The 24,155-nt window shown below is 48.2% G+C and overlaps 1 protein-coding gene across 1 annotated transcript in view; it reads right to left on the bottom strand.

Moving 5' to 3' along the window:
* MYBBP1A (MYB binding protein 1a) overlaps positions 1 to 24,155 on the bottom strand; it is a 225,258-nt gene that overhangs the window by 43,235 nt on the left and 157,868 nt on the right. Inside the window, exons 19-21 of the mRNA XM_075336367.1 lie at positions 20,210 to 20,367; positions 15,545 to 15,679; positions 15,303 to 15,399 (exon numbers count right to left, since the gene is read on the bottom strand). Coding sequence (XP_075192482.1) covers positions 15,303 to 15,399; positions 15,545 to 15,679; positions 20,210 to 20,367 — 390 coding nt within the window. The remainder of the gene's footprint in view (positions 1 to 15,302; positions 15,400 to 15,544; positions 15,680 to 20,209; positions 20,368 to 24,155) is intronic.

Raw genomic sequence — 24,155 nt, 5'->3', positions numbered from 1 at the left:
CTTACCGTAAATTCCTTTTCTTCTAGCTCCTATTGGGAGACCCAGACAATTGGGTGTATAGCTTCTGCCTCCGGAGGCCACACAAAGTATTACACTTTAAAAAGTGTAACCCCTCCCCTCTGCCTATACACCCTCCCGTGGATCACGGGCTCCTCAGTTTTGGTGGAAAAGCAGGAAGGAGAAGACTTATGAATTGGTATAGGGTAAATTCAATCCGAAGGATGTTCGGAGAACTGAACCATGAACCAAAAGAACAATTCAACATGAACAACATGTGTACACAAAAGAACAACCAGCCCGAAGGGAACAGGGGCGGGTGCTGGGTCTCCCAATAGGAGCTAGAAGAAAAGGAATTTACGGTAAGTAAACAAAATTCCCTTCTTCTTTGTCGCTCCATTGGGAGACCCAGACAATTGGGACGTTCAAAATCAGTCCCTGGGTGGGTAAAAGAATACCTCAATAACAAGAGCCGAAACGGCCCTCCTCTTACAGGTGGGCAACCGCCGCCTGAAGGACTCGCCTACGTAGACTGGCGTCTGCCGAAGCATAGGTATGCACTTGATAGTGTTTCGTGAAAGTGTGCAGACTAGACCACGTAGCTGCCTGACACACCTGCTGAGCCGTAGCCCGGTGCCGCAATGCCCAGGACGCACCCACGGCTCTGGTAGAATGGGCTTTCAGCCCTGAAGGAAGCGGAAGCCTAGAAGAACGGTAGACTTCGAGAATCTGTTCCTTGATCCACCGAGCCAAGGTTGACTTGGAAGCCTGCGAACCCTTACGCTGGCCAGCGACAAGGACAAAGAGCGCATCTGAACGACGCAGGGGCGCCGTGCGAGACACGTAGAGCCGGAGTGCTCTCACCAGATCCAAAGAGTGCAAATCCTTTTCACATTGGTGAATTGGATTAGGGCAAAATGAAGGTAAGGAGATATCCTGATTGAGATGAAAAGTAGATACCACCTTAGGGAGAAATTCCGGAACCGGACGCAGAACCACCTTATCCTGGTAAAACACCAGGAAGGGGGCTTTGCATGATAGCGCTGCAAGCTCAGACACTCTCCGGAGTGATGTAATTGCCACTAGAAAGGCCACCTTTTGCGAAAGACGTGATAAAGAGACCTCCCGCAGCGGCTCGAAAGGTGGTTTCTGAAGAGCCGTTAGCACCCTGTTAAGATCCCAGGGCTCCAGCGGACGCTTGTAAGGTGGGACTATGTGGCAAACTCCCTGCAGGAATGTGCGGACCTGCGGAAGCCTGGCTAGACGCTTTTGAAAAAATACGGAGAGCGCCGATACTTGGCCCTTGAGAGAGCCGAGTGACAAACCCTTGTCCATTCCGGATTGGAGGAATGAAAGAAAAGTGGGTAAGGCAAACGGCCATGGAGAGAAACCGTTATCAGAGCACCAGGATAAGAAGATTTGCCAAGACCTGTAATAGATCTTGGCGGACGTTGGCTTCCTGGCCTGTCTCATGGTGGCAATGACATCCTGAGATAACCCTGAAGACGCTAGAAGCCAGGACTCAATGGCCACACAGTCAGGTTGAGGGCCACAGAATTCAGATGGAAAAATGGCCCTTGTGACAGCAAGTCTGGGCGGTCTGGAAGCGCCCACGGCTGACCCACCGTGAGATGCCACAGATCCGGGTACCACGCCCGCCTCGGCCAGTCTGGAGCGACGAGAATGGCGCGACGGCAGTCGGACCTGATCTTGCGTAACACTCTGGGCAGCATCGCCAGAGGGGGGAACACAAGGCAGTCGGAACTGCGACCAGTCCTGAACTAACGCGTACGCCGCCAGAGCTCTGTGATCCTGAGACCGTGCCATGAATGCCGGGACTTTGTTGTTGTGCCGTAACGCCATGAGATCGACGTCCGGCGTTCCCCAGCGGCGACAGATCTCTCGGAACACTTCTGGGTGCAGAGACCATTCCCCCGCATCCATGCCCTGACGACTGAGAAAATCTGCTTCCCAGTTTTCTACGCCCGGGATGTGAACTGCGGAGATGGTGGAGGCTGTGGCTTCCACCCACTGCAGAATCTGCCGGACTTCCTGGAAGGCTTGACGACTGCGAGTGCCGCCTTGGTGGTTGATGTATGCGACGGCAGTGGCGTTGTCCGACTGGATACGGATCTGCCTGCCCTCCAGCCACCGCTGAAAAGCCAATAGGGCTAGATACACTGCCCTTATTTCCAGAACATTGATCTGAAGGGAAGACTCCATCGGAGTCCAGGTTCCCTGAGCCCTGTGGTGGAGAAAAACCGCTCCCCACCCTGACAGGCTCGCGTCCGTGGTGACCACAGCCCAGGTTAGGGGTAGGAAGGATTTTCCCTGCGATAGAGAATTGGGAAGGAGCCACCACTGAAGTGACGTCTTGGTTGCAAGGGAAAGAGAGACGTTCCTGTCGAGGGAAGCCGACCTCCTGTCCCATTTGCGGAGAATGTCCCATTGGAGCTGCCGTAGATGGAATTGCGCGAACGGCACTGCCTCCATCGCTGCCACCATCTTCCCCAGGAAGTGCATGAGGCGTCTTAAGGGGTGTGACTGACTCCGAAGAAGTGATTGCACCCCTGCCTGCAGAGAAAGCTACTTGTCTCGCGGTAGCTTGACTACCGCTGACTGTGTATGAAACTCCATCCCGAGGTAAGTCAGTGATTGGTCGGTGTCAACTTGGATTTTGGAAAGTTGATGATCCACCCGAACTGCTGGAGAGTCGTCAGAGCGACTGTAAGGCTGTGTTGACACGCCACTCGAGAAGGGGCCCTGACTAGGAGATCGTCTAGGTAGGGAATCACCGAGTGGCCCTGAGAGTGTAGGACCGCCGTGACGGATGCCATGACTTTGGTGAAAACCCGTGGGGCTGTCGCCAGGCTGAAAGGCAATGCCACGAACTGAAGGTGTTCGTCCCTGATGGCGAAACGCAAGAAGCGTTGATGTTCGGGTGCGATCGGCACGTGGAGATAAGCATCTTTGATGTCGATCGATGCTAGGAAGTCTCCTTGTGACATCGAGGCGATGACCGAGCGGAGAGATTCCATCCGAAACCTTCTGGTTCTCACGTGTCTGTTGAGCAGTTTGAGGTCCAGAACGGGTCGGAATGATCCGTCCTTTTTTGGCACCACGAACAAGTTGGAGTAAAAGCCGCGACCACGTTCCTGAAGGGGAACGGGGGTCACAACTCCTTCTGTCTTCAGAGCGTCCACCGCCTGAAAAAGTGCGTCGGCCTGAGCGGGGGGCGGAGAGGTTCTGAAGAAACGAGCCGCAGGACGGGAGCTGAACTCTATCCTGTAACCGTGAGACAGAATGTCTCTCACCCATCGGTCTTGAACATGTGGCCACCAGGCGTCGCCAAAGCGGGAGAGCCTGCCACCGCCCAAGGATGCGGTTAGGGGATGCCGAGAGTCATGAGGAGGTCGCCTTGGAGGCAGTGCCTCCTGCGGCCTTTTGGGGGCGTGACTTGGACCGCCACGCATAGGAGTTCCTCTGGCCTTTCTCCTGCCTGCTGGAAGAAGAGGATTGGGGCTTGGCGGAGGGACGAAAGGACCGAAACCTCGATTGTATTTTCCGTTGTTGAGGTCTCTTAGGTCTGAACTGGGGTAAGGATGAGTCCTTTCCCTTGGATTCCTTAATAATCTCATCCAGTCGTTCGCCAAACAAGCGTTCGCCAGCAAATGGCAAACCGGTTAAGATCCTCTTGGAGGCCGAGTCTGCCTTCCATTCGCGCAGCCACATGGCCCTGCGGACTGCCACAGAGTTAGCGGATGCCACAGCTGTACGGCTAGCCGAGTCTAGGACTGCGTTCATGGCGTAGGAAGAAAAAGCTGATGCTTGAGAAGTCAAAGACGCAACTTGCGGAGCAGAATTACGTGTGACAGCATTAATCTCAGTCAGACAAGCCGAGATAGCTTGGAGTGCCCACACGGCTGCAAAGGCCGGGGCAAAAGACGCGCCCGTGGCCTCATAGATGGACTTCACCAGGAGCTCTATCTGCCTGTCGGTGGCATCCTTTAGCGATGAGCCATCTGCTACCGATACTACAGATCTAGCCGCCAATCTAGAGACTGGAGGATCCACCTTGGGACATTGAGCCCACCCCTTAACGACTTCAGCGGGAAAGGGGTAACGCGTGTCAGAGAGGCGCTTAGTAAAGCGCTTGTCCGGAACCGCTTTGGGCTTCTGGACAGCGTCTCTGAAGTTAGAGTGATCGAAGAACGCACTACGTGTACGTTTGGGGAACCGAAACTGGTGTTTCTCCTGCTGAGACGCCAACTCCTCCACAGTAGGAGGCGGGGGAGAGAGATCCAACACCTGGTTGATGGACGAGATAAGCTCATTCACTAATGCGTCCCCCTCAGGTGTATCAAGGTTAAGGGCGACGTCAGGGTCAGAACCCTGAGCTGCGACGTCCGCCTCGTCCTCCAGAGAGTCCTCGAGCTGGGAACCCAAGCAGCGTGAAGAAGTCGGGGAAGATTCCCAGCGAGCCCGCTTAGCCCGACTAGGACTGTGGTCCTGGCAGGAGTCCTGCGCGTGGGACCTAGGGCCCAACCTGGGAGCGCGCTGCGGCTCGGACCGAGAGGGGCCTGGAGGTGACGATCCAACAGGGGCCGGGGCCTGTGTAAGGACCGGTCTGGACTGCAAAGCTTCTAGCAGCTTGGCAGATCATTTGTCCATAGACTGAGCCATGGATTGTGAAAGTGACTCAGAGAGTTTCTCAGCAAAAGAGGAGAACTCTGTCCCTGGCACCTGGACAGGGGGAGCAGGGGGGTCTACATGAGCCGAGGGGTCCACTAGTGACCGAGGCTCCGGCTGAGCAAGTGAAACAGGGGGTCGAGCATTGCTCACAGTGAGGGTAAGTAGAACCCACAGGTAACATATCCCCACAAGAGGTACAGGCCGCAAAAAAACCCTGTGCCTTAACAGCTTTGCTCCTTGTGGACGACATGCTGTTGTCTCCTAGGAGAATGATCACTAAGGGTATATGGGCAAAAACAGGGTATACAGCCCGACCGAACAGAAATATATATATAAATACGTATCTATTCCGGCACCCTAGGGGGGACCAGCACCGGGTGACCAGTGTGGCTTACCGACCGCTAACAAGCGGAGTGTGTGCCTCCAGATTCCCAGCTTTAGGTCCCCTGGAGCTGTGAGAGCTGTTCCTGAGAATCCTCCACTGGCAGAATGCCCAAAAAATGGCTGCCGGAGATCTCAGGGGAGGAGTGGAGCCGTGGGCGGCGCCAGGAAAGTGCGGGAATCTGGGGTCCCCACAGTGATCAGTGAGGGGGGAGGAAACATGCAGGATGCTCCAGCCCTCACATCCGACGTCAGGTCGGCAGTCCCGCCCTTACCCCTGACAGGCAGGCCCGGGATTTTTGCGACTAGGCCGCGATGAAGCCGGGGACTAAATTTGAGACCGCGCCCGACAAGCAGGCACGGTCGGCGTGGAAGTCCGCCAGTCTTCACAATCCAGCAGCTGCCGCAGCGTCCGGGAAGAAGGTGCGCTCCTGCACATTCCCCAATGGGGACACAGAGTACCTTAGAGTTGCATGGCCCGGTCCCTGAGGTAGAATATACTCCGGTCCGGCAGATTCCCACAGGGGCTGCGGAGGGAGCACGGTCCCAGCAACTGGATGACCGTTCAGGATCCCACTTCTCCCAGAGCCGCTAAGGGATGGTGAAGGAGACGGCATGAGGCTCCGGCCTTTGTACCCGCAATGGGTACCTCAACCTTAACAACACCGCCGACATAGTGGGGTGAGAAGGGAACATGCCGGGGGCCCCGTGGGGGCCCTCTTTTCTTCCAACCGACATAACTAGTATGAGAAGCATGAGTGGATGTGTGCCTCCTTCCACACAAAGCATAAAACTGAGGAGCCCGTGATCCACGGGAGGGTGTATAGGCAGAGGGGCGGGGTTACACTTTTTAAAGTGTAATACTTTGTGTGGCCTCCGGAGGCAGAAGCTATACACCCAATTGTCTGGGTCTCCCAATGGAGCGACAAAGAAAAAATAAATATATGTTATGGCTCTTGAAAGAAGGGGGGAAAAACTAAAATCGCCCGGGGGTGAAAGGTTAAAAGATAATAGGATAATTATAGAGGGTGAAGAAAAGGCTGAGATATTAAACAGTCACTTTTCATCAGTGTTCACCAAGGAACTGAGTGTTCAAGGGTTCTTTCAACAAGGCAAAAATCAAAGTTCACCACTTGATATAACTAATGTTAAACAAGAAACAGTATGCCTACGTCTAAGCAAATTAAACATTGACAAATCACTTGGGCTAGATGGCACTCATCCACGGATATGGAGGGAATTAGGCTCCATAATTGACAGACCCTTAAATCTAATTTTTTTAGACTCTCTTGTAACATGGTTTGTGCCTAAGGATTGGAGACTGGCTGACGTGGTTCCGATATTTAAAGAAAGTTAAGAGGGAGGATCTAGGCAACTGCCATTAGGTAAGTCTGACATCAGTGGTGTGCAAAGCTTTCTGAGGGCATTTTGAAAGATGACATGCAAAAGTATATTACAGAGAATAATATAATAACTGTCAACAATCATGGATTCATGAAAGATAAGTCGTGTCTAACCAACATGTTGGGGTTCTATGAGGAGGTAAGTGCAAATCTGAGTATTGGTAATGCACCTGATGTAATTTATCTGGACCTTGTAAAGGCATTTGATACTGTGGCACCGTTCCAGAATCACGGACTAGGGGAAACTATATGCAGATGGATAAGGAATTGAATAAAAGATGGGAAACAAAATTGTCGTAAGTGGTACATTTCTTTAAATGGAAGTCAGCAATGGGGATAGATTCTTTAACTTCTTTATTAAATGACCTTGTGGATGGGATTCAGACTAAAGTGTCTTTCCTCACGATACCAAACTATGATGGATATTAAAAAATATCCTTGATAGTACAATATCCGAAACAGTCTGGATAAGGTGTCTAAAAGGGCAAATACTTGGTGAATGAGATTTAATATTGATGAATGTAGAGTAATGTATCTATCTAAGACTGAGTAATCCTATAACTGCATATACATTAAAAGGCAGTAAAGTTAGGACTACAGAACAGGAGAAGGACTTGGGTATTCTGATTACAAATAGGCTGAGCAGTAGCACTCAATGTCAAGTAGCAGCTGCAAAAGCAAACAAGATTTTAGGGTGTATAAAAAGATTAGATCCTGTTATGCCAACGTATTGTTACTCCTCTATAAATCACTTGTAAGGCCACATCTGGAATACAGGATCCAGTTTTAGACTCCACAGTTTAAATATAATATTCAGAAATTGGAGTCAGTTCAAAGGTGGGCAAGAAGATTATTACAAAAAATGGAAGTCCTCCCATATGATGACAGGTTAGAAAAATTGGGCTTGTTTAGCTTAGAAAAAAAGATGTCTCAGAGTAGATCACATACATATGTATAAATACATGTGTGGGTCAATACAGTGGACTGGCACATGACTTATCCCTTCCAAAGTGAATATTAAAAGGACCAGGGGGCACGCACTGTGGTATGAAGAAAGGCGATTCTGGCACCTAAATAGGAAAGGGTTCTTTAGAGTTAGAGCAGTCAGACTGTGGAAGGTTAACTTGATGAGCCTAGGTCTTTTTCAACCTATGTAACTTTGATTTGTAAAGTAAAAACATGGCTGTAATTGCGCTGTAAAAATTATTACATTAATACCTTTGGTGAAGGAATCCACCTTGTGGTTCTTCTGTAATCAGCATTTGTAGTTTTCTACTAATTAGGTCTTCACCTCCCTGTCTTTGATTCCCCAGTTCCTCTCCCAGCCTCCAGTCTTCGAATGATCTGCCCCCTGACAGCAGTCACCTATCATTCAAAGGCTGAAGGCAGGCAAGAGACCTGGGAAATCACATGCTGAGGAGAAATTCTGTGCACTGAAAACTATTTAGCATAAAATATCAAATGGCGATTAAAGAAGAACCACAGATCTGATTTCTTCACCAAACGTATCAATTTAATCACTATTACGACACCATTACAGCCATGTCTTTACTTAACAAAAATTTGCTGACAAGAAGGGAATTTTGTTTACTTACCGTAAATTCCTTTTCTTCTAGCTCTAATTGGGAGACCCAGACAATTGGGTGTATAGCTTCTGCCTCCGGAGGCCGCACAAAGTATTACACTCAAAAGTGTTAAGCCCCTCCCCTTCTGCCTATACACCCCCCGTGCTCTCACGGGCTCCTCAGTTTTGGTGCAAAAGCAAGAAGGAGGAAAAAGAATTATAAACTGGTTTAAAGTAACTTCAATCCGAAGGAATATCGGAGAACTGAAACCATTCAACATGAACAACATGTGTACACAAAAAAACAGGGCGGGTGCTGGGTCTCCCAATTAGAGCTAGAAGAAAAGGAATTTACGGTAAGTAAACAAAATTCCCTTCTTCTTTGTCGCTCTATTGGGAGACCCAGACAATTGGGACGTCCAAAAGCAGTCCCTGGGTGGGTAAATTAATACCTCGTAAGAGAGCCGTAAAACGGCCCTTTCCTACAGGTGGGCAACCGCCGCCTGAAGGACTCGTCTACCTAGGCTGGCATCCGCCGAAGCATAGGTATGCACCTGATAGTGCTTCGTGAAAGTGTGCAGGCTCGACCAGGTAGCCGCCTGACACACCTGCTGAGCCGTAGCCTGGTGCCTCAAAGCCCAGGACGCGCCCACGGCTCTGGTAGAGTGGGCCTTCAGCCCTGAGGGAACCGGAAGCCCAGCCGAACGGTAAGCTTCGATAATTGGCTCCTTGATCCACCGAACCAGGGTTGATTTGGAAGCCTGTGACCCTTTACGCTGGCCAGCGACAAGGACAAAGAGTGCATCCGAGCGGCGCAGGGGCGCCGTACGAGAAATGTAGAGTCTGAGTGCTCTCACCAAATCTAACAAGTGCAAATCCTTTTCACATTGGTGAACTGGATGAGGACAAAAAGAAGGTAAGGAGATATCCTGATTGAGATGAAAGGGGGATACCACCTTAGGGAGAAAATCCGGAACCGGACGTAGAACCACCTTGTCCTGGTGAACACCAGGAAAGGGGCTTTGCACGATAATGCTGCTAGCTCAGACACTCTCCGAAGAGAAGTGACTGCTACAAGAAAAACCACTTTCTGCGAAAGTCGTGAGAGGGAAATATCTCTCATTGGCTCGAATGGTGGTTTCTGAAGAACCATCAGAACCCTGTTTAGATCCCAGGGTTCTAACGGCCGCTTGTAAGGTGGAACGATGTGACAAACCCCCTGCAGGAACGTGCGTACCTGTGGAAGTCTGGCTAGGCGCTTCTGGAAAAACACAGAGGGCGCTGAGACTTGTCCCTTAAGGGAGCCGAGCGACAAACCCTTTTCCAGTTCAGATTGAAGGAAGGACAGAAAAGTAGGTAATGCAAATGGCCAGGGAGAAAAACCCTGAACGGAGCACCATGACAGAAAAAATTTTTTCACGTCCTGTGAAAGATCTTGGCGGACGTTGGTTTCCTAGCCTGTCTCATAGTGGCAATGACGTCTTGAGATAACCCTGAAGACGCTAGGGTCCAGGACTCAATGGCCACCCAGTCAGGTTGAGGGCCGCAGAATTCAGATGGAAAAACGGCCCTCGAGATAGCAAGTCTGTTCGGTCTGGTAGTGTCCACGGTTGGCCGACCGTGAGATGCCACAGATCCGGGTACCACGACCTCCTTGGCCAGTCTGGAGCGACGAGGATGGCGCGGCGGCAGTCGATCCTGATCTTGTGTAACACTCTGGGCAACAGTGCCAGCTGAGGAAACACATAAGGGAGCTGAAACTGCGACCAATCCTGAACTAAGGCGTCTGCCGCCAGAGCTCTGGGATCTTGAGACCGTGCCATGAACATTGGTATCTTGTTGTTGTGCCGGGACGCCATGAGGTCGACGTCCGGCACCCCCCAGCAGCAACAGATCTCCTGAAACACGTCCGGGTGAAGGGACCATTCCCCTGCGTCCATGCCCTGGCAACTGAGATAATCTGCTTCCCAGTTTTCCACGCCTGGGATGTGAACTGCGGATATGGCGGATGCCGTGGCTTCCACCCACATCAAAATCCGCCGGACTTCCTGGAAGGCTTGCCGGCTGCGTGTGCCGCCTTGGTGGTTGCTGTATGCCACCGCTGTGGAATTGTCCGACTGAATTCGGATCTGCTTGCCCTCCAGCCACTGCTGGAACGCTTTCTGGGCAAGATACACTGCCCTTATTTCCAGAACATTGATCTGAAGCGAGGACTCTTGCTGGGTCCACGTACCCTGAGCCCTGTGGTGGAGAAAAACCGCTCCCCACCCTGACAGACTCGCGTCCGTCGTGACTACTTCCCAGGATGGGGGAAGGAAGGATTTCCCCTTCGATAATGAAGTGGGAAGAAGCCACCACCGAAGGGAAGCTCTGGTCGCCTGAGAGAGGGAGACGGTCCTGTCGAGGGACGTCGTCTTCCTGTCCCATTTGCGTAGGATGTCCCATTGAAGAGGACGCAGGTGAAACTGCGCGAAAGGGACTGCCTCCATTGCTGCCACCATCTTCCCCAGGAAGTGCATGAGGCGCCTCAAGGGGTGTGACTGGCCTTGAAGGAGAGATTGTACCCCTTTCTGAAGTGACTACTGCTTGAACAGCGGAAGCTTCACTATCGCTGAGAGGGTATGAAACTCCATACCAAGATATGTCAGCGAGTGGGCCGGTGTCAGATTTGACTTTGGAAAATTGATGATCCACCCGAAACCCTGGAGAGTCTTCAGGGAAGCGTCGAGACTGCGTTGGCATGCCTCTTGAGAGGGTGCCTTGATCAGCATCCAAGTACTGGATCACCGAGTGACCCTGCGAGTGTAGGAGCGCTACTACAGTAGCCATAACCTTGGTAAAAACCCGTGGGGCTGTTGCCAAGCTGAACGGCAGTGCCACGAATTGCAAGTGTTCGTTTCCTATGGCGAAGCGCTGGTGCTCTGGAGCAATCGGTACGTGGAGATAAGCATCTTTGCTATCGATCGATGCAAGGAAATCTCCTTGGGACATTGAGGAGATGACGGAGCGGAGGGATTCCATCCTGAACCGTCTGGTTTTTACATGTTTGTTGAGCAGTTTCAGGTCCAGGACCGGGCGGAAAGACCCATCCTCCTTTGGGACCACAAACAAGTTGGAGTAAAAACCGTGGCTCAGTTACTGAAGAGGAACCGGGATCACCACTCCTTCTGCCTTCAGAGTGCGCAGCGCCTGCAGAAGAGCCTCGGCTCGCTAGGGAGGCGGGGATGACCTGAAGAATCGAGTCGGGGGACGAGAGGTGAACTCTATCTTGTAACCGTGAGACAGAATGTCTCTCACCCAGCGGTCTTTTATTTGTGGCAGCCAGGTGTCGCAAAAGCGGGAGAGCCTGCCACCGACCGAGGATGCTACTAGAGGAGGTCGAAAGTCATGAGGAAGCCGCTTTGTTAGCGGCGCCTCCGGTGGCCTTTTAAGGACGTGACTTAGACCGCCATGCATCAGAGTTCCTTTGTCCTTTCTGAGACCTTTTGGACGAGGAGAATTGGGACCTGCCCGCGCCCTGAAAGGACCGAAACCTCGACTGCCCTCTCCTCTGTTGGGGTATGTTCTGTTTGGGCTGGGGTAAGGATGTATCCTCTCCCTTGGATTGGTTGATGTTTCATCCAGACGCTCGCCAAACAGCCTGTCGCCATAAATTGGCAAACTGGTTAAGCGCTTTTTTGGAAACAGAATCTGCCTTCCATTCCCGTAGCCACAAGGCCCTGCGGAGTACCACCGAATTGGCGGCCGCGACCGCCGTACGGCTCGCAGAGTCCAGGACAGCAATAATAGCGTAAGACGCAATTGCCGAATTCTGTGTGGTAATGGATGCCACTTGTGGTGCGGCCGTGCATGTGGCTGCTTCAATTTGCGCTTGACCTGCTGAGATAGCTTGTAGCGCCCATACGGCTGCGAATGCTGGGGCAAAAGAAGCTCCGATAGCTTCATAGATGGATTTCAACCAGAGCTCCATCTGCCTGTCATTGGCATCTTTGAGCGAGGCCCCCTCTTCCACTGCAAGTATGGATCTAGCCGCCAGTCTGGAGATTGGAGGATCCACTATGGGACACTGAGTCCAACCTTTAACCACGTCAGGGGAAAAAGGATAACGTGTATCCTTAAGGCGCTTAGAAAAACGCTTATCTGGACAAGCATGATGATTCTGGAGTGCCTCTCTGAAATCAGAGTGGTCTAGAAACATACTCTGTGTATGAGAAGCTGACTCCTCCGCCGGAGGAACTGAGGGAGAAATATCCAGCATTTGATCGATGGACGCAATAAGAACGTTCACTATGGCGTCCCCGTCTGGAGTATTAAGATTGAGAGCGCCCTCAGGATCAGAATCCTGATCAGCTGCGCATCATCAACCAGAGATTCCCCCCGCTGAGACCCTGAACAATATGATGTCGAGGGAAATTCTAAGCGAGCCCACTTAGTTGGTCTGGGGCTGGGGTCTAAGTCAGAACCCTCAGCCTGGGATGTATGAGATACCCCAGGAGGACTTGGTCCAACTGAGGGGGGCCAGGGGACAATGATTCAACAGAGTCCCTTTGTTGAGATACCGGCCTGGACTGCAAGGCTTCTAGTATCTTAGCCATAGTCTCAGAGAGTTTTGCAAACTCCGTCCCCGTCACTAGGACAGTGTCAACAGGTGGCTCCCCCTGGGCCCCTCTTAGCAGGGGCCCTGACTGAAGAATTGTCACAGGGGCCCAACAATGCACACAATGAGGGTCAATGGAACCTGCCGGCAGCTGGGTCGTACAAGCGACGCAGGCAGCATAATAAGCCTGTGTTTTGGCACCCCTGCCTTTTGTGGGCGCCCTGAGTAACACAATAGGGTATATAGCCAGAATGAACTGTGCTCATACAGTGTAAAATATATACTATAAACAAATAATGTATCAATACACTACAGCACCATGGGGCTAGCACCACAGGTGCTGCTTACCATCCGCCTAAAGCGGTTATGAGGCCACCAGAGACCGTGTCTGGGTCTCCCAGGGTTTGTCCCTCTCTGCAGCGTCGTAGGAGCTGACAGGAAATGGCTGCGGCGTCCTGACGAGAGGAGGGAGCCGTGGCCGAGGTGCTCACACTGTGCACAGTGAGGGGGGTGGAGTATGGAAATCATACTCCAGCCCTCAGTGCTGCTCGTTCCGTGCAGCGTCCCGCCCTTCCCCTGCCTGTCAGGGCTGAGGGCGGGAGAAAGGGAAACTAGGCCGCAAGCAAGCCGGGGACTCGAGTATAAGCGTGGCCGCCGTAAAAGCGCGGCCGACGCCGAAGTCCCCGGCGAACTACAAGTCCCAGCCGCGCCGCAGTTTCCCATGGCAGCGGCGGTTAGCGCGGTAGCCCCTACATATAAACACACTCAGCGACGCTGAGTGTGTAATGGCACAGTTTAACCCGGTCAGTGCCGCGGTTCCGGGTGCACTAGCACACCCAGCAAAGCTGAGGTGTTGCCGTGCGTGGTCCCCACAGGGATACAGAGTACCTTCACGTAGCAGGGCCATGTCCCTGAACGGTACCCGGCTCCTATCCAGCAGGCTCCACAGGAGTTGTGGATGAAGCACGGTCTCAGTGCCTGGAGACCGATAGGATCCCACTTCACCCAGAGCCCTGAGGGGGATGGGGAAGGAAAACAGCATGTGGGCTCCAGCCTCCGTACCCGCAACGGATACCTCAACCTTAACAACACCGCCGACAAGAGTGGGGTGAGAAGGGAGCATGCTGGGGGCCCTATATGGGCCCACTTTTCTTCCAACCGACATAGTCAGCAGCTGCTGCTGACTAAATTGTGGAGCTGTGCTGTGCGTGTCTGACCTCCTTCGCACAAAGCAAAAAACTGAGGAGCCCGTGAGAGCACGGGGGGTGTATAGGCAGAAGGGGAGGGGCTTAACACTTTTGAGTGTAATACTTTGTGCGGCCTCCGGAGGCAGAAGCTATACACCCAATTGTCTGGGTCTCCCAATAGAGCGACAAAGAAATTCTCTTTAACAGGTTAACAGCTATAAGCAGAGTTCAGCTTCATGCTCAGCCGTTATGGTATGTCCACACGCTGAAATCTTGATTTGACAAAAAAAAAAAAAGCACCCTCTGGCAGACGTGACAACTGTAAACACTGCGTTTAAAAAAAAAAAAAGGTAAAAAAATCATGCGTTTTATTAAAGGAGAAATAAAATATGATAGGATAGGATAATTGATAGCAAGAACATATAGAATAGATAGAAAGAACAGAATAGCTTGATAGAGGGATAGCTAGCTTGGACAGCTGGGGTTTTTTTTTGTAAACAAATGATGTGGGATCCCCCTTCCATTTTGCATATCCAGCACAGGAACAGCAGCTGCGGGCTGCAATCCTCAGCTGTCTGCTGTATCTTCGCTGGTTATAAAAAATAGAGGGGATCCCACACTTTTTTTTTTTTAAGATTTAAAAAAAAAAAAAAAAAATGATGTGGGGAGAGAGGGGGAGAGGCAGAGAGAGAGAGAGAGAGAGAGAGAGAGACAGAAAGAAAGAAAGAGCGAGCGCGAAAATTGAGAAAAGTTGCTGACAAAAAATACATCCAAAACGCAATCAAAAGGCAGTTTAAACGCACAGCTAAACATTTTGGTTGCGTTTTGACATACCTCATTCATTTCAATGGGTGGAAAATGTTCACTAAATTCAATGAACAAGTGACATACTGCTTTTTTTAGGCAGCGATTTTGACAAATATTTGTCAAACAAAATGCTGCCGAAAAAAAGCAACGTGTGCATGGAAATTCTGACTTCTTAGACTTTGCTGAAGAAGCACAACGCATGCATTTTTGTCATTGACACGGTGCAGTTTAAAATGCAACAAAAATGCAAGAAAAATCACGTGTGCACATGGCCATAGAGGCAGATGATGACTGAATATCACAAGAAACCTTATACCGGGAAATATACGGCATTGTATTGAGAGCCGCATCAAAGTAGTCAGGGAGCCAGCAGATGACGTAAATGTACATCATATGTCAGCAAAGTCCCTCCCTTTTACTATAAAAGGGGATAAATTCAGCTTACCAAAAATGGAACTGATCAGGAAATTTCCGCCTTCTACTCTTTAGATTTTATAGAGGATCACGCAAAAAATGAAGCAAACTAAAACAGAGGGGGCATCTATATTTCACATCTACGTGAACAATTCTGCAAATATCACAAGCGGTGGACTTTCGGTTTACTGTTCCTTTAATAAACTAGCACAGTGACGCTTCACATTGATTGCACCAAATTTGCATAAGGTCACTAGTACCTGAGGAGATGGCTCTGTCTTCTTGCCCTTCTTCTTTACCACCTCTGGTTGCTCGGTACTAGCACCTTTCAATACCTTGAATAGGTACAGTGATGCGCTGTTAAGGAAATAAATGATCCATTAGTATTGAATCTAATGTACGGCACCCATCACAAGCTGCACTCCATTTTATCACCCAGTATCATCTATATCAATCTCTGACGGCAGAAACAGCGTACTGGCAAATAGCGTCCTCATCTTACCTGAAACAATACAAGGCTACGGAAGAGTCGCTTTGTTTGCTGGCTCTTTGCAGCAGTCGTTCCATCATATCATGCAAGTCATTCTTGAGCTCAGATACTTCTTTACAGTATCGCTTACTCTTGCACAAACCGTTCCTGTGTAAGTAGAAAAGACAGGTAAATTACCCCATTGTACTAGAAAACAACATTTTGTGCAGTACAGGAGGGAAACAATCTGTGGTTCTGCAGCGGCTGTGACAATAAAACCCTGACACCTGCAGATCTGCTTTAAGGCAGGAGGTGCACAACATCTTTTAGTCCAAGGGCCGCATTGCCATACTGAACCAATCTCAAGGTTTCAAAACTGATACATAAATGAGAACAAAATCACCAGGACCACCATCCGCACATTTATACATCACCAGAACAAGTATTTGAGGAGGATTTGTGGAGATTCTGCTCTAAAAAATTATAAGTGTGAACATGCACTCTCTTGCACTTCGTATTTGGAGCAGAATTTCAACAAACCTAGTCATAATTTCCAAACTAAGTTTTGAGTATTGTTACATTTTAACATAGCTATGAAGGTTTTGGAGTGCTACATACGTGCAAGATTAGAACCACTATTAGTACATGAACGAAGAGCCAGAACCACCGTCAGTACAAGAATGCAGAGCCAGAACCACCGTCAGTACAAGAATGCAGAGCCAAAACCACAGTTCGTACATGAATGCAGAGCCAAAACCACCGTCAGTACAGCGATCAATTGCAATGTCAGGTCAGCTCTATGTACAATTGTATTATATGAACCTACACCTCCTATTATGCCTTTAACAATGGTAAGAAGATACTGGGAGTTGTTATTAACAGTCATTGGACTGCTGACCATACAGGAATGATTATTGTATTGATGAGATGCAGGAAAAACCACAAAAACATTAACATCTATGTACCTTATAAGACATCTCAAATTAACGTCATTCCCATCCCTTTTGTCTTTATGTAGCATAGTTGCAGTGATGAGAATTCACACCCAGAGTGCATCTCTGCATCACCTTCAGAGATGGTGCCCTTTAAAAACTATCATTATACAGTAGAACCTTGGATTAAGAGTAACTTGGTTTGAGAGCGTTTTGCAAGACAAGCAAAGCTTTTACAAATTTGTAACTTGGTTTAAGAACAATGCTTTGCAATAAGCGCAAATTCCCACCGTGTACACTTCCGGTTCCGTCCTTTTACGGCGTTCTGACCCACTCTGGTGGTAACTTTCTGTACATATGTACTGTTTACTGTATACCAGTATACCATTGCACAGCACAGTATATACTAAATAACATTTCTATCAATTTGCAATTGAGGATAAAGTATTGTACTCTCTTTTGGCTAACCAGTACAGCACATTGCTTGTATCTCCGGCACACCAACAATTCTATTATAAGCTAAAGTGCAGTTTAATTTGTTTTACATGTTTTTTTTACTGTACAGTATTTTCTATTAGTATACTGTCAATTTTATATGAACACAGTACAATATTTTGTATTACTGTAATAAGTTTGTATAAATACTGTAAATATTTTTGGGTTGTGGAACGAATTGTCTGCATTTCAATTATTTCCTATGGGAAAATTCGCTTTGATATAAGAGTAACTTGGTTTAAGAGCACACCAATTATGCTCGTAATCCAAAGTTCCACTGTACTGCAAAAAAAAAAAAAAAAAAAGTAAAAATATTTCCCAAACTGAGTCCCTTGCTGGGTTTTCTGCGTGCGCGCATACATGCCCCTCTTCTCCAAAATCTCACAAACAAACACACACACAAACACACACACAAACACACACACAAACACACACACAAACACACACACAAACACACACACAAACACACACACACACACACACACACACACACACACACAAACACACACACAAACACAAACACACACACACACACACACGCTGCAAAATATGCTCCTACCGCATACTGCACCCTCTGCAAAATAACATCCCACACTGCCCTTTTCCATAATATCCCTCCCCCCCCCCCCGAACACTGGCCCTCTGCAAACTATCCACCCACACACCCTAGCCCTCAACAAAATATCCACTGCCTCTCTGAACAAAACTGTGCCCCTTTCACAATTGTCTCCTTATTATGTGCCCTTACAGCAAAATTAATTCCCCCCCTCCACCATGATTAGGTTTTAATCTTCGGCTCTTTGATGGAGTGCTCAGTATTGTGTGCGACGTCTTCACTGCCTCTAATGCACTTTGGTGCCAGCAGCAGTGTGGCTGACCTAATCACGCCACTACACGCCAGTGATGGGGGATGATGGGCGCTCCTCTGCCCTACTCCCGTTGTCACAGTGCTCAAATATATTTGTGTTTGAAAACCGCAAAAACATCCGATTATAGGAAGAATAGAGCAACGACTCCCGGACAGGTCCCCGGAACGCAGCAAATCTTTTGGCAGGCCGTATTTTGCCCAGGCCTGCCTTACAGCCTGTTCTTTGTCCAATTATGTGTGTTTTGCGCCTTTTGTGGTTTTGCTCCCAACTCACTATTTTATTTCATATCTGCTTGCCTGTTTTTTTGTTTTCCGCTTTATTGGCAGAGGTTTTAGAGGTTCAAGTGTTTTCGCCCCATTAAGCAATTGCGACATTTTAAAAAGTCACATAATGTGGCGCAATTCTACTCAAGTACCTCTCCCTAGTGGATTATATTTAGTATGCTAGTAATTTGGTGCAATTTTTTCACCTTTTTAGCACAAGAAAAGTTCAAGACAAAAAAAAAAAAACAATCCACTTTTGACAATATGTATGGATTGCTTGCTCCATTTTGAAGAATTTGCAACAAAAAACATCAAATAACACAAGACAAAAAAGGAAAGAAAGCTTTAAAACACAAAACAAACAAAAAGTAAAAAAGTAAATGATAGATCAGTGCCTAAATCTACAGAAAACTGGGTAACACTTCCGGAGCTTCACGGGTACATGCTTTACCCCCAGATCAATGCGTCATTTTCCTCCACAGTGCATCAATATACACAGAATATTCCAATTCTTATACATTCTGTTTCAGAGGCAGCTGCTTACCAGTTGATACAAAACACAATTGCCTTAACCTGCAGATATCCATTACTTTATGCTAATAGCATCATTTGTGAATGCACCGTGGCAGGCACAGAAAGGATTAGTTGTGATATAAATAATATTATGCTAAGAATCTAAGACATGGCAGTCATACCAATGAAGAAAATGTCTTACATAAAAATATTCTAAATATTACATCATAGTTACATACAGGCAAATGGGCTATTAAGGGAAAATTCAGTAAGATTTATAACTAACAAAATGCAGCCATAGTCTGCCACATTCTATTTTAATAAGGAAAGCCTTGCCCTACTGACATGCCCTTCATGGAAGGGTTCATTAACATTACTAGCACTAATGACCTTATAGCAATTTAATTACGACCATAGTGAATACGTGCAAATTCGCTAGAAGTAATGCAATCAGTAGAATATAGGGCGAGAAATAATGATCACATTACAGCTTTATATTTCCTTATGTGTGTTACCTTTCAGAACTACTTAAAGGGAACCTGTCAGGTCCAGTATGCACCCAGAATCATGAGCAGTTCTGGGTGCATATTGCTAATCCTTGACTAACCGTCCCTGTAACTAGTAGCATACATAAAGAGATCTTTAAAAAAAAGTATTTATAAAGATCTTTTCTGATATGCTAATGAGCACAGGGATTAGTTGCAAGGGCATTAGGTCCTGCGTTCATTCCGCCATCTTAGCATGGTAGCACAATCATAGGGGTGTTCTAACATGTTATACAATGCAGCATCATCGGCGGTGACGTGCGTACCTGTGTCCACTGTCACCGCTGATCCGAAGTCCCCGACACTCCTGGTCATGCTCTCTGAAGCTGGGACGCGTACACCCGGCTTCATACTGCGCATGACCGGAAGTGCCAGGAATTCATATTAGCGGACACAGGTACGTGAGACACCGCTGGTGATGCTGCATTGAATAGCATGTTAGCACACCCCTGTGGGCATACTACCATGCTAAGAGGGCGCAATGAGCGCAGGAACGAACGCCCTTGCAACTAGTCCCTGTGCTCATTAAAAGCCATTAAAACCGGTGTCGGGCAGCAGCTTCTTTCACACAAACTATAATGGCATCCAGTTATTAGATGCAATCTTGTCTGTACTTTAGTGTAGTCTGTTTGTTTTTTTTTTGTGTAATATTGACTCATTTTTTTCCACTACTCCTTAGGGCTAAGATAACCTTATACACGTTTAGCTTGGAAGCCAAAAAATTTCCTGGCCCTATAACTGACATGACTGATCAGATCTTTTGCGCTGAAGACGCAGAGATTCTATCTCCAGAACAGTACAAAAGACTGTCACTCATACTTATCCATTGTCAAGCCTCAGCGAGGCTGCGTCACTTTGGAAACTATTTAACTCAGCCGACTGAGGACAATAACATTTTAAGAATCCAATGATAACATATTGGAAAGTTCTTTTTATTCCTGCTAGATTTTACCAGGTTTATTGCCTTTGGAGAGGTCTCATAGTGTAATTCTTTGGGCCGATAGCCAACACAATAACCACAAAATTAGATTTCAACTGAATATCGATTGCTACAGCAAATTTTAAACAAGTATATACTCACATGAAAATGTCAGCGGTTTTACGGAGGAAATCTTGCTCCTGCTGGCTGGACCCAGAGCTCATACTCTGCTCTATTACAGAAATCATAGGCTCGATGATACTGAATACCATCGGACTATCAGGCTGCTTAGTCACAAAGACTTCAATCAAGTCCAGAACCTGTATATAAGATAGAACACAATACAATAACGTACTATATCCAAGCTCAAAGATACTCCATATATGTGGTTTAGGTTCTACAGCTAATAAGCAAGTAACACTGGCACATATTAGAGGCCACCAAGAATCCAGGGACTAAATTAAGAAACACCTCATTTCATGCTCCTAGATTAAGTTGAATTACAGGTGAATAAAAGCAGACTATTGAAATCCCATCTGAGCAGTACCACAGTACTTGGTACGGTCAACCTCAAAAGCTGGGTCTTGATGCCATCTACTGGACAGCCATGGGAGTGCAGATGCATAAGTTTAGTACCATAAAGGAATATGCGAGTTGATAACTTCAATTGGCACTGTAGTAATTGATTAGGAAATCAATATTAACCAAACATTTGGTCTTTATGGCAAGATCCCATATAAATCAACTGTTGCAGCCTGGAGATCTGCTTAAAATCAATAGACGTAACTAATGGATATCACCGGCTTATATGGAAAAACCTGCCTAAAGTGGTGGTCTCAGCAAAAGTAATTGGATTTTTTGTTCCATACAGTAAAATCCTTTTCTTATGATCATTGAGGACAGATTATGACCCTGAGTATAGGCTACAGCCACTAGAAAGCTGACACTAAGTAATCGTTAGCTGCTCCTACAAGGTATACCACTCCTGCAGACACAGCTAAATCAGTGCCAAAGTGATAGGAGAAACAGAGAAAACTGAAATAAGGACTGCTATCTATTAGGATCAAGCCCTGGAGTACAGTACAGGGGAGCAGACCAGGGTCAGTTTGGCGAAAAGGGAGAGTAGCCACAATTGTAGCGTGTGACATTGCTATATAGGGAGTCTCTTCTCTTATTCCAATTACCTAGAATAACTAAGTGAAGGGCTCAAGTATGGAACTGGGCACACTGACATCCCTTCATAGAAAAAACCTCAAGTCCCAAGAAACCACATGCAGAAATGAATTCACACCAAGCCCTAATGAGAGTCCTCTGGAATAATGAAGTCTTGATACGGAGAAGTAGAGGAAGACGGCTCTGACCACATCCAACTTGTGGGTATCTTGGATGGGAAGGGGAAGAATGAAAAAAACGTAACCTCCGGTCCTCCCAAGATCTCCTTCTATCCTCCTCTCTCATTCGCTCCTCATGCAACCGACTCCAAGACTTCTCCCGAGCATCCCCAGTCTCCTGGAACTCACTGCCTCAACACGTCAGACTATCTACTACACTCGCAAGCTTCAAACGGAACCTAAAGACTCATCTGTTCAGAAATGCCTATAACCTTCAATGACCTCACTGCTTCACCCCCGTGCGGAGCTGCCGCCCCACCACCGTGCGGAGCTGCCGCCCCACCCCCGTGCGGAGCTGCCGCCCCACCACCGTGCGGAGCTGCCGCCCCACCCCCGTGCGGAGCTGCCGCCCCACCCCCGTGCGGAGCTGCCGCCCCACCCCCGTGCGGAGCTGCCGCCCCACCCCCGTGCGGAGCTGCCGCCCCACCACCGTGCGGAGCTGCCGCCCCACCACCGTGCGGAGCTGCCGCCCCACCACCGTGCGGAGCTGCCGCCCCACCACCGTGCGGAGCTGCCGCCCCACCACCGTGCGGAGCTGCCGCCCCACCACCGTGCGGAGCTGCCGCCCCACCACCGTGCGGAGCCGCCGCCCCACCTACACCCCACCTACTGTCTCCTCCCCAAAATCCTTTAGGATGTAAGCCCGCAAGGGCAGGGCCCTCTTCCCCCTGTGCTAGTCTGTCTATTGTAACGTGTACATGTATTCTGTATGTAACCCCCTCATGTACAGCACCATGGAATCAATGGTGCTCTATAAATAAACAATAATAATAATAATAAAAAAAAGGCAGGAATGTCTGCTCATTGAGATTAAAGCACATCAATCACCAGAATTTTCCTATATAACCTAAAGCCAGTGCCATACTGGCACTATCAGGCTGAGTCTATACATAACTTTAGTTGTCAGCTCGGATGTATAGGTTTTGAAACACAAGCAAGTAAAGTTTGTAAAATGAGCAGCTATTTGATTGACAGCAGCTGCCGATCAGCTGATAGCTGGGGGATATTCATAGTGATTCCCGCCCCCTGCCTGTTTATCCCCCTTTTTTTTATGCTAATTCAATGATAGCGTTTTACTTATGGTTGTGACTATATCCCAGTGACTAGAAGGACCTTGGACCTAACTGACTTGGTTAGTGGGCGTGGTGATGTTTCCTCCCATCTACTATAATGATGCAAAGGGGGATTGTAATAGAAACGGGGGTCTGGGGGTAAGACCCCAAAATGGTGGGATGCGTGGGGGGGGGGGGGGGTAAATATCACCATGTCCACTAACCAAGCCAGTCAAGCCCACTAACCAACCAGTTGCGCTCACTAACCAAGCCAGTAGTGCCCACGATCCTTCTAGCCACTGGGATATAGTCACAACCATTAGTAAGATGCTATAATGGAATTAGCATAAATAAAAGGGGAGGAACAACATGCAGGGGGCAAAAAACCCACCCCAGCTCTTACCTGCTCTGTAGTTGCTGCCAATCAAAAAGCTGTACATTTCACAAACTTTACTTGCTTGGATTTCAAAAACTATACATCCTAGCTGACAATTAAAGGTATTTAGAGAGTCAGCCTGATAGTGTCAGTAAATAACTGGCTTTAGGTTATATAGGAAAATCCTGCTGATTGTTGCACTTTAAAGGAGAAGACCCGCTTGGGGATAGAGGGTAATGGTCAGAAGAGTACTTTGTCATGTGAAAAATTATTAAAGGAAAGCGGCACAAGAGAACCACCAACTATGAGACTCTTCTGAAAGATATGACAGCAAAAATGAAGGCCAATTTCGAAGATACCAGCTGCAGGGAGGCTACCTTGCAAAGCTAAAATGAAAACAAACGGATAGCCTCCAGGACCAGGTTAAGATCCCATTAGAACACGAGATGATTGTGGGGGACACGGTAAGGAGGAACTGGCAGCTGTTGGTCTGAATGCATATTGGAAGACCCATCAGCTTGTCCTGCCAATAGAGAAATGACAGCTCAAGATTGATGACGGGATGAGGGGAAGGCAGGCTGCTTAAATAATCCAACATCCCTGTAAAAGGGAACTGGTATAAAACCATATCCAGGAGGAGCCACTACTTGCCATTGATTGGGAAGGAAGGAGTGGCACTGCCAGATAAGAGGCAACAAGCTAAACCAGAAGAGAGACTGTCAGGACTGATTGAGGCAGGAGGACAGGACGATTCAGAAAGAAAGACTTTTTCCATAATGAGAGGAGAATAAGCTGGAAGGTTTCAGTGTGAACTGAGCAAAATGAATGGCTTCCATCTTGACTTTGATCCTCATTCAAGAGTGGAGGCAAACTGGATACACCTCAAAGCCCAAATATGAGTCTGGAGAGATAAGCTTCTTGTCCTCTGCAAGGAAAGCCTTAGCCGTCATGGTGTTGATTAACATCCCTGGGAAGAGACAATCCATCTGAAGACACAAGGCGTCCATGGTTAACTGTAGATATTCCCAGCTATCGAACTAAGAAGTATTCTTGATGAGAATGTCACCCATATTAGGAAAGACCACGACACCCTCGGCACTTAGTTGGACTATAAACTTCATAGAGATACCCCGGGAGCCATGGCTAGGGCGAAGAAGAGTGTGACAAATGCAAATGAGCATTGTAACTTTAAAATGGAAGAATCTTTGTTGGGGAATACTGAAACAGACATCCTAGATGTCAATGAGGAAAAGAACTCGCTGTGTTTCACCGAGTGCAGTGACTCCATA

Source organism: Anomaloglossus baeobatrachus, chromosome 2 (genome assembly GCF_048569485.1).
Source record: "Anomaloglossus baeobatrachus isolate aAnoBae1 chromosome 2, aAnoBae1.hap1, whole genome shotgun sequence".
NCBI classification, from domain to species: Eukaryota; Metazoa; Chordata; class Amphibia; order Anura; family Aromobatidae; genus Anomaloglossus; species Anomaloglossus baeobatrachus.
This window is presented reverse-complemented; position numbering and strand designations above follow the sequence as displayed.